Source organism: Triturus cristatus, chromosome 1_1 (assembly GCF_964204655.1).
Source record: "Triturus cristatus chromosome 1_1, aTriCri1.1, whole genome shotgun sequence".
Taxonomy (NCBI): domain Eukaryota; kingdom Metazoa; phylum Chordata; class Amphibia; order Caudata; family Salamandridae; genus Triturus; species Triturus cristatus.
The window spans coordinates 44,382,852-44,403,918 of record NC_140579.1 but is presented as its reverse complement, the minus strand read 5'-3'; the positions used below and the strand labels follow the sequence as shown (position 1 = coordinate 44,403,918).

Genomic DNA, 21,067 nt, shown 5'->3' with positions numbered 1-21,067 from the left:
TCCGCAATGGAATTACACTGGGCCTCCTCTAGGGGTCGAGGTGTTGGAATGGTATCCACTCCTGTCAATTTTTTGACTACAGAGAAAAGAGTGCGAGGGCAATTCTGAGCTTGTGTTACAGTGTTTGAAATGTAAGTAGCTCTAGCGGTTTTACATTTTAGATGGTATTCTTTTAGAGCCTCTCTATAAATAGTCTTCTGTAGAACAGAATAAGAGTGCCTCCATTTACGTTCCAAAGCCTTGCATTTAGTACGTAAGGACTTTAGTTCAATGGAAAACCAAGGCGCAGGGGGGCGATGCGACCTGGGATATTTAGACGTAAGTGGGAGAAGAGTGTTAACAGCATTTGTGAGCCAGTAGGAGACAGCAGTGTTCATCTCCACAACCGAGCTCTCGCATTCCTCAGGACAAGTTTTAGAAAGATATTGATTAAACTTATTAATGTCCAGTTTATCCCAACGATGGAAAGGTGCACCCTTATCCAAAAAACTGTGTTCAAGATTCTTCGTGTGTATTAAGGAGAAATGAACAGCAAGATCAGACCATTCCAAAGGGCGGGCACTCAGAGAGCAGTCAAAAGCAAGGTTGGATAGAATAGGATCCAATTGATGACCAGCAGAGTGGGTAGGGCCAATGTTCAGCAAAAAGAGGTTCAAAGCCTCCAGATCAGACAAAAAACGTTTGCTATTTACACACTGAGGATCTTCAAGATGTAGATTAATGTCGCCAATGATGGTAAAATTGGCAGCCCTAAGAAGTAATGGGGCTATGATGTCAGCTAATGAGGATGTCCAGGAAGAGGCGTTCCCAGGAGGGCGATATATCAGAAGACCGGATAGAGTGAATTGAGGATTAATAGTTCATTTAAAATGTGCACTCTCACTTCCAGACATAGGAAAAGCTACAAATTTGCATGTATAGATGTCCTTAAAAATAATAGCAATCCCTCCCCCCTTACCGGTATTCCTATCCAATCTTACTATTACATAATTATTAGGCACAGCAACAGCAATATCAGGACCAGAACAATCCTGGAGCCTTGTTTCGGTAAGAAACACAGCATCAGGCTGTTCATCTACAATAAAATCATGAATATGATGCTTATGTTTCGGGAGGGATCGACAATTTATACTCCAGAACTGGAGTGAAGGGCAAGTAGAATTAATGTGTCGTCTCCGACGTTTACCCCGAGAGCGGCCACAGTGTGCAACTTTACACTTGGGCATATTACTGGGAACGAAGCCACAACCAGCGCATTCAAACCCAGATCTCGGGAGAGAACATATAGTGCAGTTTCTATGCTGGATGGAGCGTAAAGATTCCAAAGCCTCACCTGAGTACAGAACTCTATCCAGAGAGCTACTTGAGGCAGTCATCATGGCCCCTGGCCCGATCTGGCACGGACGGGCACAGACGGGCTGAACTCTGGCGTAACTCCGGTGGAAAGCCGGCGCCCCGCTGCGCGTATCCGCTGCGCGAAAGCGTGGCCCCCTTAAATATATGTCTGGCGTCCTTGTGACGTCATACCATCGAGCAGAAGCGGCGCCGTCGGGCGTCCGACTCACCCAAGATGGCCGCCGAAAATTCCACTGCCAGGACAAGGGCCCGCAAGTGTGGTGAGTGTACAATTTCATAGTGGAAGTGAGGGCAAATTCTAAAAACAAGGGCAAACAACTAATACCAAAATAAAATGTCACAAACAGGTAAATTTAAAAGCGATAAGCGCAGAACGCGATCAGTGCGAAAATGACAGCGTTAGGGTATCAGCAAAGCGCGGCACGTTTAGAACTAAAAGTCTTCAGATGCAGCTAAGTAGAGTGGTTCTTAAGTGACTGAGCACCAAGTAGGACCCCCTTAAATATATGTCTGGCGTCCTTGTGACGTCAGACCATTGAGCAGAAGAGGCGCCGTCGGGCGTCCGACTCACCCAAGATGGCCGCCGAAAATTCCACTGCCAGGACAAGGGCCCGCAAGTGCGGTGAGTGTACAATTTTATAGTGCAAGTGAGGGCAAATTCTAAAAACAAGGGCAAACAACTAATACCAAAATAAAATGTCACAAACAGGTAAATTTAAAAGCGATAAGCGCAGAACGCGATCAGCGCGAAAATGACAGCGTTAGGGTATCAGCAAAGCGCGGCACGTTTAGAACTAAAAGTCTTCAGATGCAGCTAAGTAGAGTGGTTCTTAAGTGACTGAGCACCAAGTGTGACCCCCTTAAATATATGTCTGGCGTCCTTGTGACGTCAGACCATCGAGCAGAAGCGGCGCCGTCGGGCGTCCGACTCACCCAAGATGGCCACCGAAAATCCCACTGCCAGGACATGGGCCCGCAAGTGCGGTGAGTGTACAATTTTATAGTGCAAGTGAGGGCGAATTCTAAAAACAAGGGCAAACAACTAATACCAAAATAAAATGTCACAATGTTACCATGGAGATCGCCCCCTCTTTCAAGCAAACAAGTCACACAAGTCCCCACACTCAAAGTTCCAGACTTTCAAGGACTCACAGAATTAGTTTGAAAGGTTTAAAGGAGATTATGAATTCATAAAACTAAGAATGTAGCACTTTAATTGTATTCAGTATTCTAGAACGTGACCTTTGCTCTTCTAATTGAATTTCTTTTTAATTAAAAGTGTAACCTCTTAGTGGGAGTTGCAGACACTGAGTGCTCATCAGGACACTGGTTGCTTTCTGTTCTTAGCACTACTTTTGCCACCTCTGAGGGCAGTGGTCACATTGGTAATGCCATGGTTCACAAGGGGCAAGCCAGGAGTCGCATTAGAGACCCTGTCGACCCCAAAATGATGTCCAATGTTTACCCTCACTTAGAGAGAATTCATGTGGTCTATTTTTGTGCTTGTTTTAGGTATTCACTTAATCCTTTTTGGCTTTAGATGCAGTAAATTTGTTTTCTCCCTCTGCAGGTCTGCAACATTCTGGAGAACAGGTTTCCATCGTCTGGTGTTCGGTTGTACATGCAACAATCTCGGGCGAGCCTGGACTGTAGGAACGTGGTGGAGTCCCCATAACTCATGGGATCTGATGTACCGCCAGCCTCTTAAATAGTCCTTGAAGACATCCCACTGACCGCTAAACACAGCCGTGTATGGCTTGGAGATGAAACCGCTAGCCATCATCACTTCTATCATACAAGCAGGCCAGATACCAACTCCACCAATGCTCCACCCGGTGCCACGAAGCTGCTACATCCTTTCTAACTGTCCGGATCACTGTCAACAAATTTTCTTCTTGAAGAAGGAATTTGGTCCTACGATGTGCGAAGTTCAATCCACTCCCTCAATGCGGGTCATGTTAAACTCTCTACGCGAAAGTGGAGATGACTATTGTTATGAGTCAGAAGGACATGCAGTCAAGGGTTGGCCTTCATGCTGGTAGGGTTCACCCGTAGACATGCAGATTCAGAGGAACTTGGACAAAATGATATGTTTGAAAGCGCTATGGGAATAAAATAAAAACTGCAGAGGAGAACACTTTCTAAGAGAGTATTTTAGCATATTTAACAAAAATGTAAATAGGCTTAAGTGAAAATGCAATTTTGTAACAGGTCCATGCGGATCCATTCAAGATTTTCAGGATATCTACAGAAATAAATGTACGTGGACTGAATCTAAAGGAAGGACATTAGTGGATAGCTTGAAATCTGCATGGATCCTGACCTCCTGAACCTAAATAGGGCCCACGGGCTCCTCAGAAATTTTTGGCCTCCTTTCATTGAATTCGGGGCCCAGCAGCAGACGTTGATCACTGTTCCTGCTCTTAGAGTAGGCAGGTGAAGCCCTATAAGGATTCAGGGTGTAGCAGGTAAGATATCTCAGAGGGCTGCGTGCCTACTGCAGTGATCTGTATGCAAACTGCAGGTCACAAGGTTGAATTCTGCAAGAGCCAACTCCTCTTCTCCAGGACAACTGCGCATCATTAAATTACGTAATATGATAGATGAAACTGAAGAATTACGGTAGCTGGTGCTTCTTAAATCGCACCTTCTTATTTTCATTTGTTTAGTCTGTAGTGTTTGTGTTGTGAGCATGTTTGTTGCTGAGGCTGAAACAACCTGCATTGGAACTGGAGGCCCTGGGCCAGGCATTGGTTCATACCTTGTTGTTAACATGGAAGCCATCCATAGGAGCATCCAATGGCAGCCCACAAGGATCGGCTCTATGGCAGAGTTGCGGGGTATTCTCAAGAGATTAATTTACATACTCTGTGGTTATCATAAGAATGAGACCTGAATAAAGCCCTCGACACCCCCACCCATTAGACACCCACGTTTGCTATTAAGGCCCTCATTAGAAGGTGTTCAAGGGAGGGTGGGGAATGTACCCCACATGTGTTCATATTTTTCAATATAAAAATGAGGCAGAACAGGCTGGATTTGTTTGTAACACACTGAATTTTGCATATTTGCTTCTTTCTTTGGTCCGTTCGCTCGATACTTTTGAGCAGCTTTGGCCTACCATAATTTATCAGTGCGATAACTGCAAGAGTGTGCGCATTATCATAGAACTCGGAATCCGACCCCAGTTCAAACTCTTGAGATCAGGCTTTAGCCCTTCCCTTGTAATGAGGGCCTTAGTGGGCAATCAGGAGTTTTAGTGCAGCTACTCACCCGTGAGGGTCTTAGGGCGCTGAGGGGGAGGGGCTGGTGATCCATCTGGGTGTGGAGGTTTCAGTCAAAGAGCCAGGTCTTCAGATCCTTCCTGAACTGAGGTGGAGGGGCAGGGTGTTCCAGGTCTTCGGATGCTTCCTGAACTGAGGTGGTGGGGCGGGGTGTTCCAGGTGTTCAGATCCTTCCTGAACTAAGGTTCAGGGGCGGGGTGTTCCAGGTCTTCAGATCCTTCCTGAACTGAGGTGGAGGGGCAGGGTGATCCAGGTCTTAAGTTCCTTCCTGAACTGAGGTGGAGGGGTGGGGTGTTCCAGGTCTTTGGATCCTTCCTGAACTGAGGTGGAGGGGCGGGGTGTTCCAGGTCTTCGGATCCTTCCTGAGGTGGAGGGGCGGGCTGTTCCAGGTCTTCAGATCCTCCCTGAACTGAGGTGGAGGGGCGGGGTGTTCCAGGTCTTCAGATCCTCCCTGAACTGAGGTGGAGGGGCGGGGTGTTCCAGGTCTTCAGATCCTTTATGAACTGAGGTGGAGGGGCGGGTTGTTCCAGGTCTTGGCAGTGAGGTATTAGAACGATCTTCCTCCAGTCCTGGTCTTGTGAATCCATGGGACAGTGTTATGCAGTGAAAAAGTGTTATGTGCGTGTGCATTGTATAACTGATAAACATTTGGTTCCTATTGTCTTTATGATTGGTTACATCAAGCAGTATGTATCTACTTGCAGTACCTATCTCCCATACCCACACCTTGTTAAACTGTGTAATATGGGTGGACTGGGGCTGCATCAGGGATAAGGTGGGGTCTAGTGGCGAAACTGCCACCTTTTACAAAGTGTAGACCTGGGTTCTTTGTCTCTTGACCGAAAGCTGTGATTATATGCAAATGACTGAACCTCCACTACTGAGGCACCCTTTCTGGAAGTGTTTTGCCATTTGTTGCTGAATGTAGGCATGCACTGGGAGCCTATCCGCTGTCCTCAGGTACTGCAAACCAAGATAGAGAGCTGCCTACAAAGAGAGGGGATTCCCCCTTGCACAGCCGTTTCATTGTAATAGATTCTCCTCCATTTTACATTATTTTGTTCATTTCTCTTTTTATATTGTTTTGATTTGTGTCTATTCAATAGATTTTGGTTTGCAAATAACAGTCACACAATCTGCACATTAATCACTGATCTTTAATGTGTCTTTTATGATCACCATAATGAGGAATTCATTAATAAAAACAAAATTATTAAAAGAGATCACGTGGACATGTTTCCAAAGTAATGGATGCAACTGCGAATAAAAAAAGAAGACGACGAATTAACAAAAGGATGTAACATAAAATCACATTTATTGCAATTAAAGGGCTATTCATGGGGGACTTCCCTCACTTTAAAATTCACCCACTAGTTCAAATGACTTAAAGCGCATGTTCTTAAATGTGTGAATGTATGAAATGTAGTATATTTGTCACTTTGAGAAATGCAATGTAATTGTGCAGCTGGAACGTACAAGGTCTGTGCTCTGTCACCCGTGTAATGCAACATTTCAAAGGTGCCAGAGTTACATCAGCTATACTGCTCTAAAGTTAGACAGGTGATGTGCACAAGTACTAACATTGTAAGTATACTAGACATAAAATGAACAATCTATGCAGCTGTGTCACAGGAAGGTAACAAGGAAACAGCATGTGACATGCAGCAGTTCACAGCTCATTGACGCAGTTTACGTTCCATGCCAGGGAGGACATGCTCTACATCGGACTGGCTGACCTGTTTGTAGGTGACACTATGGTCTCAGGGGCTTATTTACAAGTCCATTGTGCCACCCGTGCGTAACTTTTTGGGACACACCAGCGGCACAGTGTGCCTTCCCATATTTACAAAGCCATGTAAGGCCTAGCCTAGACAGTGCTTGCTTGCTGTTAGGGGGTCTGTTGTCTGTAATTTGTGGGGCCTGACTCCTCCCATGCTTTGGATTAGCTTTTGTGACTGTCATTTCAAAATGGTAGCCTGCAAATGGTGAGTGCATGCCCCACCTTTTCTAAAAAGTTTACTCCCATGGAGTATTGCCGTGGGAGCGAGCAGCAACGTGCATGCTGCATCTGTGCAGTGCTGACCTGGGAGTGCAGCCGATGAGTGCTTGTTATAGTTGTCAGTACTGAAGTAAATGGTCACAGTGGAAGTCACATCAGTGTGGTACAAAAATTATAATAAAGTTATTCAAACGTCACCATGATATTGGCAAATCAATGCGATTTTATTCTATTCATCATCACATGATTATTTATAGGCAGCATGATTGTCTGTACATTTAGAAACAATAGAGTGCTCAAGAAGAAGTTCGTGCTGGTGAGGGTTGTAGGAAAGGAAAGGCAATGTGCAATATATACATCAAATATAGCTACAACCTATCCAGCCTAAAGATGGCAAATTAATACAAACAAAACATAGCAAATTGTGTGCTTCGAGAATTGATCTCTGTAGTCAATGCTTGAAATGTGGTGAGAAAGACAGTCGACGTTTCGACCCCTATATGTCATGTAGGTAATTAGATCCTTATCCTTTGGTCTTCATCAGGACAAAAGATTAGGACAAGGGGGAGGAAAAGCACCGATGGCAAGCAGCAAGAATAATCGGGCTGCAGATAAAGGATTGGAGGGCCTTTAGGCCCTCATAAACATGAAGTGGAACAAAAATTAAATGGTGGTTGGCTTTGAGGCCTCATGTTCTGGGGAGGGGTAGAATTAGAATGTCATCCATCCATAAGGGGTGGTCAGTAATCTCCTTGTAGGGAGCCTTTACGACAATCAAGCGTACTTGGATTTCTTTGCGCAAGTAGCTCAACTGTGTCTGTTCCCACCGTCCGACTCAGGTTAATAACTGGTATTGTTGTCAGCAGCTCTTTCCATCTCCTTCCCTCTGATTCCCCCATTCCTCCTTTCTTTCTTTGCCTCTCTTTCTCTTTCCATGACGGGCAATGAGAAGCAGCTGACGCTGGACCCGTTATAGGTAGTGTGTTTTTGTTTCACGCTCGTTTAGCTATCTGATTTTTTTAGTTCATACGCTCAAAGAGAAGCAGCAAAAGTGCCTGTAATTCAAAAAACTATTTTAATGCAAGCAGGCGGCTAAACTGTTATCTGAGGTTGCGAGGGATCCCTACATCAATTACTCTATCGTATGAAGCTGTACCGTAGAGCCCAAAAAGTATGGCAAAACCGCTCCCTTCAATGGGCGAGTGTGCGCGAAAACCTAACTCAAGAATGATAGTGTTGCAACAGTATGCATAAAATCGAACACCCAAAAATCTAAGACATAATGGCAGCGTTAAGTGTCACTTTACCCTGAAGGTAAGGCCTGTTGGACTTGGCCCTTTCTGCAGGGTCATCCCTGAACTTTTTGCCTTCCTCTTGGTATTTTTTCTGACCTGGTGTTGGTGGTTTTAGGACTCTAGGCACTTTAGCACTGCTGTCCAGTGTAAAAAGTGTGTGTGCTCTCTTTGGTAAACATGGTAAGATTGGTCTACACCTGTTTGGCGTATTTAATTTACCTATCAGTCCCTTGTAAAGTGGTATCTCAGATACCCAAGACCAGTAAATTAAATGCTACTGGTGGGCTTGCAGCGCTGATTGCGCCACCCACCAAAGTAGCCTTTCAAACCTGTCTCAGGCCGCTGCCATTACAGGGCCTGTGCGCGCAGTTTACTGCCGCTGTGACGTGACACCTAAAGTGTGTGCCACGTCTGTGACCCCCCTTTTACTGCATGTCCGTCACCTCTAAGGAAGGCCCTAGCTAGCCCTATGGCAGGGTGCATTGTAGGTAAAAGGTAGTGATCCAACAGATGCCCACGGATGAACACTTCACAAAACAAATTTATCTCAATGGGGCCCATACACATTTACCCAAATATTCATACACACTCCCTGGACAAACCCCTGGGGCTCAAGTTTTGTAATTCACTTAAGTTCAGATTAGTTAATTCCCTGTAACCACAGACAATTAAGAATTAAATGCTTAACGAATCTTTCACAAATCAACACTCTTTCCTCTGGTCGATGGGCCGTTAGTTGATGGGGATATTAACATGCTATCTAACTAATTTTGTAGGTCTCAGTGAAAAAACAAAAGACTCTGGGTAAGATTCAAAAGTTTTGTCTAAGATTTTCAGTCATAAATTGAACGCTCATTAATACAGATTCACAGTGCAAACTCCATCATTCTTCATGCGGGAGAGAAAAAATTAATTTGGCAAATACATTCATTGACACAAATTCACTCAACAAATCAAATGCAACAAGAGTGAATAGATGAAGAGACAAAAGATACAAATCAAAAATACATTTGCAAAGAATATGCAAACTTTGGAATAAAATACTATTTACCTATTAGAAATAGCGAAAACCAACCCTCTGGCCAAAGGACTGATGGGGTTCCCCTGAGTTAGAATCAGGAGACAAAGACTATAGGACAGGATCAGAACAGGGCAGATACTTACTATTCTTCTCTACAAAGCCGACGCACCAGGGCTCATCCCTCCCTTACACTCTCTCCCTCCTCGATGTTCTTCCGCAATCTTCAAATCTAATCAGGCTGGCATTCAGATCTTAATCTTCCCAGATTGCTCTCTTTTTCTCCCCCCTCTCGACCCAGCAGCAGCAGCGCTCTCTCTCGGTTCTCTTCTCTCTGCTCTCGAATCGCTCTCTCTACACAGCAGCCATCTTTTGAAAATCTCTAAAATCGCACACTCTACATCTCTCTCCAAGTTCCCCAGTTATAGTCTTCATTTTAACATGTCCCACCCGCAGTAGTTGCAAATATTAGTAAAATACGAAATGTGATTGGACAAGGATAAGGGAACCTTCATCACACTATGCTGACATATCCATTTTTAGGTCTCACCTAGCGTTGCATCGTGAATGCACTGCCATTGCTTTGTGAGGCATGCAGTATACACTATAGAGTGGAAGCTCTGTGGAAGCTCCGCTCACTCTCCAGCCCATCTTCTTCAGTGGCTTAGGTTCTAAATGCTGCCTTCCGATTGGTTTTAAGCTTGTTAGTCCCTCCCCATAACAGCCATGTCAGTCATTTGTGTCCTTCAGCGGCTACTGGCCCCTTCACAGCACAGACTACTTTTTTCCTGGGCCCCCTCCTGCAGTCGATCCCTTGTCGCCCACACGCTTTGCTATTTGCAATACAATAGGTCTTGCGTAAATGCAAGTCCTATTGCATTGCCAATGCTTGTTGGTATTACTCTAATCTGTTTCAGAGCTTTAGGGTCACAACATTATATAACCTACCCTGTAGATGAGACAATATCCGCAGTTCAGCAATTAGACGCAAGAAAATGTATGCTCTCCTGCTTTCCCTTATTCGCCGTGCCAATGTCAGTTCCGACAGTGCCCACAAGAGGGCAGCAGAGCTCCAAACAAAATTACTTTGCAGCAATTTATTTTCAAGACACTCAAACTGTCCATCTCAGAACCATCATTTCCATGTACGCTGCAGAATATGAAAATTCTCTATTTCCATACATGTGGGCTAAGTAAAATTCAGCAATCCAACACACTTAAGAACTGATTTCAGACATTTACAATTGTGCGCCCCAGGGAGTATTGTCCTCTTGTTTCGATCATGATATTGCTTCAAGAGGAAAGGTTTATCCATTCGGTAAAAAGAGTGGCTTAAGTGGTTTTTACACTGGACAATAAACATCCGGGATTGAATAAAAACAAATCCGAGATTTAAGTACTCGAACATTCGTTGCTGAGTACAAACGTGTCCTCTACCTCTCCTGACCAGTCTCCTGTATGTGATAATCTCTTGCGGCTCCCAGACATTTCCCAGGTCACAGCGCGGGCAAGAAAATGTACTCTGTAGGAGGAAGATAGGCTCTGATGCAGGGTGAACCGTGCGCAGCTTGTTCTAAAACCCACGGCATAGCAAATATGCAGTAAGTATGTTTTAAAAATTACTTAAAAGGTTTCTCTTTGCTACAGAGTACATGCAGTTCTCTTAGTTTATTGACTCGTTCAAGTAAGTGAATTGTGTAGCTATGGTACACAAGACCCCTGGACTGCTCACTTCACTGGTGTTACATTTTGAAATAATACAGCCTGCTGTGACCGCTGTGTGTATCTCTCAGCTTCTCCTGAGGCTTGCCCAGCACCATGCTGTCATGACACTGCTAACTGCGCCAGCCGGAGTCCGTGAGTCAGCTGACTCTAATTAATGTACACTATAGGCCCCGAGGCAGCTGGGCTCTGTGTTAGGGCCTCTCACACCCTGTTAGGTGGTTCTGCAGTATAAACGCAAGTCCTTGCTCCTTTTAGTGTTAATTCTTAGCGGAGCCATGTGACCTGCTTTCTAGCCGTCCCCTTTTTTTTTGTCTTTTCCTAGTGGTGACATCTGAGGCTAATATTAGTAGTTACTTCACAAGTCTTACTTTCCTGCTTACAGCATTCGCTTATGAATAAGGTGGCCCCTGCAGGGACAGCTTTACCGACTTAGTTCACCCCACTCCAAGTGAAAAACCTTTTCCCATCATGTAAATTTTTTGCATGGCCTCGTCTTGGACAACAAACACCACCTGGTAAAAGTGATTTGTTTTATTCTCCTTGTTTTACCATGCTCCTTTTCTTTTCTTTTTGTCTAATTGGCATTGCTTCTGTATTTTTTTTAATTCTTATTAGTCAATACAATATGCAAACCAAAATTCACAAGTTTATTATAGGATCAACATTGTACAAGAGAAGCAATAAAATAGCAATAGAATAAAACACATACTTCCTATCACTTTTATGAAATATTTAAGTAAACAAGACTCGGTGTCAAGAACAGAAGTATGGGCATGGCCTTCAATGCTATTTCATGTGAAGTGATGCTCGCCCTCTTTCATATCTGCCAAGGTTTCAGATTGCTATGTATGAAATTTTGATAATTTCGTTGTAATTATGACTCAGACACCTCATGAATTTACAGCAGTTTTTAGATCTTAGAGTTTCTCGTTGCTCAAATGGGTCTGATTTCTGATATTTATGTTTCCCTCATCTTTTATTGGTTGATTTTGCTGCCTAGAAAAGTGTCACTCATAGTGGTTCTAATGGCACTCATAAATACACAGAAATTATGAAAATGTCACACATAGCAATTTAAAACCTTGGCAGCTATGCTCTCGGGTAAGTTCTGCATTTCCTGCCTCGTGCTTCAGCTGCTCAGCGTTTCTCCCACCGGGACACCGGAGCAGTAAACCCCGAGCCCTGCAGCGCACAAGGAACTTCCATTACAGTCCATTAAAGGAGCAAGTTGGTCAGAGTACGAGCCGGAAGCACTTCCTCACGCGGGGTGCGGGAGCCTGCGAGTGGAATGTGAATAGGAAAGCACTGCACCACAGTGGGATGAGTGCTGTGTGCATCGTCGAAGGAAAAGTATTTTTCAGATGCGTCTGTGCTTAATTTGTCAACTAATGAGTACCAGTGCCCAAAGCTCTGCTCGGAAGCCCTATTAAATAAATGGCGGCGGGACGAATACCAGGGCTTTCTAGAATTGAAACCAACCCAGGCCTCTTTAATCCAGCACCTGACACCCTTGGCTCATTTATTCCTCTTGCTGGTTCCTGCTGTCTCCCTTTGTGACGGTACTTAAGTCTTTCTCATCCTCCTTCTTTCCCCTTTGTGTGTTTAGGTTGAGCATTCGCGACCTCTTGTATATACTTTAGTATATAATTATTATATACTTATATTTGTATGTACTATGTGGGCTCTGGAGATCAGCCCTAGGACTTGTCTGCTTCTGCTTAAGGACTTCTTTTTTCTGTTCAACTGCCTCTATTTGTTTTGATAGAAAACGACCAGCAGAGGTCAGTAAAATACCAGAATCACTTTAGCATGCTCTAGATTCCAGTCCATAGAAATGTCTTCCACGAGCACCCGTAGGCAAAATTAATGTTTTCAAATCTTGTGTTTTCAGTGTTATGACCACCGAAGGCCCTGATTTTATATTAAAAACACGGCTTAGGACTATACCATTTCCCGCTGAAATGCAATATTTCTCTCCATGTGTTCCCCTACCTGGCATGTCACACAGTTTGGTGCTTACTCTCCCTCCATTTTAAAGAACAGTAGATGTTCAGCACCCAGGCTAATGTGCTGCATAGCTAAATACATATAGGTTCCCAAAGGTGAGACTGATTGCATTGCAAAAGCTTGTTATTAAAGTACTATTGTCTTGTAAATCCTTCCCCTTTAGCTCATTGATGATTTTCTCTTCCCATACATATATTGTTGCCATTGTAATAATTTCATTCAATACAGGCTACATGGATGAGTGATACACGTCTTCTCTTTCCCACGTCTTCTGTCCTTGGTGTCTGGCAGCTATCAGCTTTTCGGTCATTTCGCGTATTCATTGAGCATGCGTGACTCGTTTCACCTGTCGCCATTTTCTCCTTCTGTTATTGGCCTAACAAGCCCAAATGCATACTATTAATAAAAGAATCATAAACAAATGTTATTTTCTCAAACTTATAATTCTCACTATTCACCACCCACTTCTACTCTATCCCATGTTAGTATTATTTCTCAGAGCAAAAGCATTATCAGCATTAGCTTTCTTTTCAGTTCAAGCAAGCATATGCCGGGCATGTGGTGCCTCACGACCACATGTTAGTCCTTCTTGTGCATGCGTGAGAGTTTTTCCCTCTCAAAGCGGGTTAGCCATGTTCTCTCTACGTAATTCTGGTTTTCACATGCACGAAGCGTTTATCCGATTTAAAGTGTTTTAGTCACGTTGCAATTTTATTCCACATTAATTAAGCATGCGTAAAGCTTTCTCCCCATGTGTCGGTGTCTGATGCGTATTAGTCTTGTCTCATCTACAGTTTTAGCAGTTAATAAAAGTTAATGAAGGATTTACTCAGAACAAGTTTCGTTTTCTTGAATCCTTGCTCCATCACTGGGACATGTCACTTAACTGGGTGACATGTCCTGGTAGTGACAAACAGTCATTTTGGTTTCTCACTGCTGTGAGGCTGCCCTCTCATAGGAATGCATTGGGGATTCCCCGATAAGTGTTTCAGTGGTAATTCCTGATATGAGAGGAGCAGCGTGGTCAAGTTGTGTACGCTTGGAATAGTATAAATAAATGCTGCGTAATGGTGTCCGCAGATTTTGTATCACTATTTCAGAAATTCCACTTTCAGAAGTTGGCATTTCGGTGTGCTATGTGTCTTTGTGCCTGCCTGATGTGTATTGCATGTCTGGCTCTGGAGTGACAGGGGCTGGTGAGGTGTGTGGCTCCAGAGGGGCTGGGCGAGTCAGTGCAAGGCTGAATAGCCAGATCTGCATTTGGAGTAGTGAAAGGAGCAGTCCCTGACCCTGAATAGGTCTGTGCCAGCCTTGTACAATGCTAGCTCTGCCACCCCTGCGGAGTGCCTGGGGCCACGACCTACTCTGACAATGAGGGTGTTTGTGCCCTGTAAACAAAGGTTGAAGTGCCCCCCAGAACTGGTTTGGACCGGGTCTAGGCCTGTGCCAGGGGGAGAGAACAAAGACAAATGTGGTATAAATATTGGGGCTGTGACCCCATGAAAGCTGTGCATTTTGGGTGCTTACTCAGACTGCTGGGCGCCAGGAGGAACCACCACAAAGGACTGCCTCTTTGCTGTAGGGCCCTGTGAGCTGGCCTGCCTAGGCCCAGCTTTGCCTATGGGACTATGGACTTAGCGCCTCATGAGCACTATATCTACATTGCTCCCTTTAAGCCCTAGAAGGGGGTGGGGAGGGGCTCCCGCTTTCTTGCACTCTACCCTTGGTGCCTGGAGCAGCATGGAGAGAAAGCTTGAAGACCGCTGTTACAAGAGCGCTGTGGTAGTCAGTTGCGGTGCTGGTTGCCTGTCCAGCACTGTGTTGTGTGCACCTTCTACCGATCAGTGAGGCGGACTCTGCTGAGGGGGCCAACGTTACAGGGCACAACAAAGCAGACAGAAGCCAGACAAAGGGTCAGCCTGATTGAGGGCGTGGCCCCCAAATGGAGGAGGGACGCCGCAGATCGCAAATCCCAGCGGGAGCCTACCCCACGTTCGTGGGCTAAGAAGGAGGGCTGCTCTGGACCCTCCACGGAGCCACTAGGAGTCACGACCCATTGCGGAAGCCTCCGGATGTTGGGTGGAGATTGCCTAGTCGTAGGAGGGTAAGTTTGCTCTAAGGGGGCATTGTGGGGCAAGCCCAGGACATGGCCCCGGCTTGGGAACACTGACACGTGGGGCGCAAGGCCCTGAGGGGAGGAATGCACCCTACCAGTGTTACTGTAGTGCCTTGCTAAATGTGATGCATAATGTGTTTATGCCCAGTGTGTATGAATACTGTGGTTATGCGGAGTACAGTATTTTACCAGTAGTCACTGGTTGTCTCATTACTTACCAACTTCTATGGTTTTGACAGTGGCCTGATTGGCCCTGTCCTGTATCTAATCCCCCTGTAAAGTACTACCAAGTGCCAGATGGCACAGTGTATAATTGTGATTATGTTCTAATTGTGGCTAATACAAAGGCTATTTTTGATATAACCTTGTGTGGAGTTTCTTTTGCGGTGTGCCTAGTGTGTCGTTACTGCGTGTGTGTTGCACAAACGCTTTACACATTGTCTCTGGGATAAGCCTGACTGCTCGTGCCAAGCTACTAAGGGGGCGAGTAGGGGTTCTCTTCAGCGTGTAACTCCCTTGCCCTGACTAGAGTGGTGGTTTCTGTCTGGCTTAGGCGCATGCCCTAGCCACCAGAAATCCCATTTCTGACAAGGCCTATTTACTGCCAGCCTGGGTTTAAGAGCGAGGCAGTCTATGGCCCAACAAATCTCCATTGGCTGTCTGTATTCTAAGCTGCGCATGCGAGGAACACAACTGACCTAGTGTGGGTTCAGGGTTCACTCCAGGGAAGTGCAGGAAAAACCCCTCTGATTCCCTTACATCAGGCTTCCCTCTTGTCTCCCTATTATTCCTGCCCTCCGTGCTCGATCTCCTCCTTTTCCCATCAGTAACAGAGAGGCTGGCAAGCTTTCAATCCAGGGGTTCCAGCTCTTGGTGCATTTCCCATCAGTAACAGAGAGGCTGGCAAGCTTTCAATCCAGGGGTTCCAGCTCTTGGTGCATTTCCCATTAGTAACAGAGAGGCTGGCAAGCTTTCAATCCAGGGGTTCCCAGCTCTTGGTGCATTTCCCATCAGTAACAGAGAGGCTGGCAAGCTTTCAATCCAGGGGTTCCAGCTCTTGGTGCATTTCCCATTAGTAACAGAGAGGCTGGCAAGCTTTCAATCCAGGGGTTCCAGCACTTTGTGCATTTCCCATCAGTAACAGAGGCTGGCAAGCTTTCAATCCAGGGGTTCCCAGCACTTGGTGCATTTCCCATCAGTAACAGAGAGGCTGGCAAGCTTTCAATCCAGGGGTTCCCAGCACTTGGTGCATTTCCCATCAGTAACAGAGACTCTGGCAAGCTTTCAATCCAGGGGTTCCCAGCTCTTGGTGCATTTCTCATCAGTAACAGAGGCTGGCAAGCTTTCAATCCAGGGGTTCCAGCACTTGGTGCATTTCCCATCAGTAACAGAGGCTGGTAAACTTTCAATCCAGGGGTTCCCAGCACTTTGTGCATTTCCCATCAGTAACAGAGAGGCTGGCAAGCTTTCAATCCAGGGGTTCCAGCTCTTGGTGCTTTTCCCATCAGTAACAGAGGCTGGCAAGCTTTCAATCCAGGGGTTCCCAGCACTTGGTGCATTTCCCATCAGTAACAGAGAGGCTGGCAAGCTTTCAATCCAGGGTTTCCCAGCACTTGGTGCATATCCCAGCAGGTCAGCTCGAAGATTAACCCGATCAGATCTGAAACATTGAACGCCGAGCCTTGTGCCTGCTCTAGCCTTGTACAAGAAAGGGAGATGGCTTTCTTGTTGATGAGCAGTCTGTCCTGCACCCTTCCCACCTCTGGCCTCGCATTCACTGTCCCCTGCCGGTCATAAATTATGTACAGACATACAGCATGGCTCTAGGAACTGCAACGCTTCAAGGAGCTCTGTATGCAGTTGGGGAAAAGGGTGTAATTACAAGTGTGTTTTAACTTAGCTTCTGATAGCGAGGGGGTCGGTATCGGTGCCGATGCTCACAGATAGCATATATGTATGGGGAATTGGTTAGATCAGCAAGAGTGCCAGAGAGTAGTGCTGAATCCTCTAAGACAGGTTTTGGTTAGATGAGCAAAGGGCGAGCCAGAGGGCAGTTTTGCATCCTCTAGGACAGGTATTAGTTAGATCATCACAGTAAGGGCCAGAGGACAGTGCTGCATCCTCTAGGCCAGGTTTTGGCTGTTTGAGCACAAGACGTGCCAGAGGAGTGGCGCTTCCCCCATCCTCCCACCTCACCCCAATGGCAGGTTTTGACTAGGCGAGCACAGCGAGGGCCATGGGATTGTGTTGCATCACGAGGACAGGTTTGCGTTAGTTGAGCACAGGGAGGGCAGAGGACAGTGTTGCATCCCTAGGACAGGATTGCGTTAGTTGAGCACAGGGAGGGTGGAGGATACTGCTGCATCCCTGGGACACGTTTGCGTTAGTTGAGCACAGATAGGGCCAGAGGACTGTTGCATCCGTAGGACAGGTTTGCATAAGTTGAGCACAGATGGGGCCAGATGACAGTGTTGCATACCTAGGACAGGTTTGCGGTAGTTGAGCACAGATGGGCCAAAGGTTAGTGTTGCATCCCTCGGACAGGTTTGCGTTAGATGAGCACAGATAGGGCCAGAGGATGGTGTTGCATACCTAGGACAGGTTTGGGTCAGTTGAGCACGATTAGAGCCAGAGGACAGAGTTGCATCCCTCAGACAGGTTTGCGTTAGTTGAGCACAGATAGGGCCAGAGGACAGTGTTGCATGCCTCGGACAGGTTTGCGTCAGTTGAGCACTGATAAGCCAGATGACAGCGCTGCATCCCTAGGAGAGGTTTGTGTTAGTTGAGCACAGATAGGGCCAGAGGACTGTAGCATCCCTAGGACAGGTTTACGTTAGTTGAGCACAAATAGGGACGGATGACAGTGTGTATATCTAGGACAGGTTTGCGTTAGTTGAGCACAAATAGGGACAGATGACAGTGTGCATACCTAGGACAGGTTTACGTTAGTTGAGCACAAATAGGGACGGATGACAGTGTGCATACCTAGGACAGGTTTGCGTTAGTTGAGCACAAATAGGGACAGATGACAGTGTGCATACCTAGGACAGGTTTGCGTTAGTTGTGCACAGATAGGGTCAGAGGACAGTGTTGCATCCCTCGGACAGGTTTGCGTTAGATGAGCACAGATAGGGCCAGAGTATAGTGTTGCATACCTAGGACAGGTTTGGGTCAGTTGAGCATGGATAGGGCGAGAGGACAGTGTTGCATCCCTCAGACCAGTTTGCGTTAGTTGAACACAGATAGGGCCAGAGGTTAGTGTTGCATCCCTCGGACAGGTTTGCATTAGTTGAGCACAGATAGGGCCAGAAGATTGTTGCAACCCTAGGACAGGTTTGCGTCATTTGAGCACAGATAGGGCCAGAGGATAGCATTGCATCCCTCGGATAGGTTTGCGTTAGTTGAGCACAGATGGGGCCAGAGGACAGTGTTGCATCCCTCGGACAGGTTTGCGTCCCTCGGACAGGTTTGCGTTGGTTGAGCAAAGGGAGGGCAGATGACAGTGTTGCATCCCTAGGACAGGTTTGTGTTGGTTGAGCACAGATAGGGCCAGAGGATAGTGTTGCATCCCTAGGACAGGTTTGCGTTAGTTGAGCACAGATAGGACCAGAGGACAGTGTTGCATCCCTCAGACAGGTTTGCATTGGTTGAGCACAGGGAGGGCAGATGACAGTGTTGCATCCCTAGGACAGGTTTGTGTTAGTTGAGCACAGATGGGACCATATGACAGTGTTGCATCCCTCGGACAGGTTTGCGTTAGTTGAGCACAGATGGGGCCAGAGGTTAGTGTTGCATCCCTCGGACAGGTTTGCGTTAGTTGAGCACAGATAGGGCCAGATGACAGTGTTGCATCCCCAGGACAGGTTTGCGTTAGTTAAGCACAGATAGGGCCAGATGACAGTGTTGCATCCCCAGGACAGGTTTGCGTTAGTTGAGCACAGATAGGGCCAGAGGATAGCGTTGCATACCTAGGACAGGTTTGCGTTAGTTGAGCACAGGGAGGGCAGATGACAGTGTCGCATCCCTAGGACAGGTTTGCGTTAGTTGAGCACAGGGAGGGCTGGTAACAGTGTTGCATCCCTAGGACAGGTTTGCGTTAGTTGAGCACAGGGAGGGCAGATGACAGTGTTGCATCCCCAGGACAGGTTTGCGTTAGTTGAGCACAGGGAGGGCAGATGAGTGTTGCATCCCTAGGACAGGTTTGCGTTAGTTGTGCACAGGGAGGGCAGATGACAGTGTTGCATCCCTTGGACAGGTTTGTGTTAGTTGAGCACAGTGGGGGCAGATGACAGTGTTGCATCCCTAGGACAGGTTTGTGTTAGTTGAGCACAGATGGGACCATATGACAGTGTTGCATCCCTCGGACAGGTTTGCGTTAGTTGAGCACAGATGGGGCCAGAGGTTAGTGTTGCATCCCTCGGACAGGTTTGCGTTAGTTGAGCACAGATAGGGCCAGATGACAGTGTTGCATCCCCAGGACAGGTTTGCGTTAGTTAAGCACAGATAGGGCCAGATGACAGTGTTGCATCCCCAGGACAGGTTTGCGTTAGTTGAGCACAGATAGGGCCAGAGGATAGCGTTGCATACCTAGGACAGGTTTGCGTTAGTTGAGCACAGGGAGGGCAGATGACAGTGTCGCATCCCTAGGACAGGTTTGCGTTAGTTGAGCACAGGGAGGGCTGGTAACAGTGTTGCATCCCTAGGACAGGTTTGCGTTAGTTGAGCACAGGGAGGGCAGATGACAGTGTTGCATCCCCAGGACAGGTTTGCGTTAGTTGAGCACAGGGAGGGCAGATGAGTGTTGCATCCCTAGGACAGGTTTGCGTTAGTTGTGCACAGGGAGGGCAGATGACAGTGTTGCATCCCTTGGACAGGTTTGTGTTAGTTGAGCACAGTGGGGGCAGATGACAGTGTTGCATCCCTAGGACAGGTTTGCGTTAGTTGAGCACAGATAGGTACAGAGGATAGCGTTGCATCCCCAGGACAGGTTTGCGTTAGTTGAGCGCTGATAAGCCAGATGACAGTGCTGCATCCCTAGGACAGGTGGTTGCTGTTCGACGAGGTGGGTCTAGATAGTAATGCTGTCTTTTGAGGCTGAGATATCCAGGACCTTTCTCCACATGCGTATCCGTGTGCCTGAAGCCGTCCTACAGCTGATGTGAACCGGGTATCAGGTGGGTCTGGGCTCTGGTACCGTGATTTAACGCTTGGTGAAAAATAGCTCCTTGTTTCAAATCGGAGCAAACTGTGGGTACCTTATCTCTCATGAGTCCTGATCTGCCATGGCGCTCTGGCATCATCAGTCCCACAACTCTCCAACAACATAAATTGTAGATTCAGAAGTAACGGCGGGTATTTAAAATGATGCTCCTAAATTCGACAAGGTTCTCTAAATTAACTTGTCTGCATTCCAAGACCCATTACCATGATGGGACACATGTCTCTATTTACTAACAAAAGTCTTTCAAAAGCAAAACTGTAGTTATGGTTGAATTGTAAGTACACAGTAAAAGCATTCCTTTCGTCACTACTGGGTTTCACCCTGTTTAAAGAATCGCATTAAAATTGGAAAAATATCCATGAAGATAATTTCTATCCTGTAAAGATTTGTGAAGATTGGTCAATACAGAAAAGTACACTTTTAGGAGCTCCAATGTTTGTGTTTCATTTCAAATTGCTATGTGGGAATTTTACTGAATGCTAAGTCGGGAAATGCTGTGAAAAGGTGTACCAAATTTGGCATGTGGAGTAAAGGGATAGCTTTTTGTCTGATTTCTATAATTTCATGTAAATCTGTCCAGACGTTGCTGCAGTGGTCACAGAAAAATGCTGATTTTTAAGTTTTGCCTGCACAGTGCTTGCCAAGTCTATTATAAGTTAATAAAACAAGAATTTGCAATGGAATAGGTCTCGCATTTGCAAGAATTTTAACTATTGGCATTGTAAATGAGAGTGGGCCAGATTTACGACCGACGGGTTTGCGAACGCGTTTGCGCATGCAAAATCTGCATGGCCCATGTACAAAACCTATTTAGCGAGTTGCAATTTATTTGCGACTCGCTAAATAGGTTTTGCGACTCACTATAAGGGAGGGGCGTTCCCTTTCAAATAGCGAGCGCAAGCACATGTATGAATGTTTTGCGACCGCAATTGCTGTCGCAAAACACTCGCAAATTACCACCCTCTTCAAGAGGGTGGTAATGCACTTGTAAAGGGAAAGGGGACCCCAGGCGACCACTTCCCCTTTGCAAATGCAGGGGGGAATAT

The 21,067-nt window shown here is 46.2% G+C and overlaps 1 protein-coding gene across 4 annotated transcripts in view; it reads left to right on the top strand.

The window, feature by feature from the left end:
• LOC146869316 (uncharacterized) overlaps positions 1–5,861 on the top strand; it is a 124,375-nt gene extending 118,514 nt beyond the window's left edge. For 2 of the 4 annotated variants that reach the window (XR_014979947.1, XR_014979939.1), the window contains 2 exons: positions 2,927–4,987; positions 5,030–5,861. Coding sequence is in view for 2 of the 4 variants with exons in the window: in XM_085648160.1 (XP_085504286.1) it covers positions 2,927–3,031 (105 nt within the window). In the remaining 2 variants the exon portion in view is untranslated. Of the gene's footprint in view, positions 1–2,926 lie in introns of all 4 variants that reach the window. The other 2 variants (XM_085648160.1, XM_085648279.1) reach the window with 1 other exon arrangement.
• Positions 5,862–21,067: the final 15,206 nt, after the last annotated feature.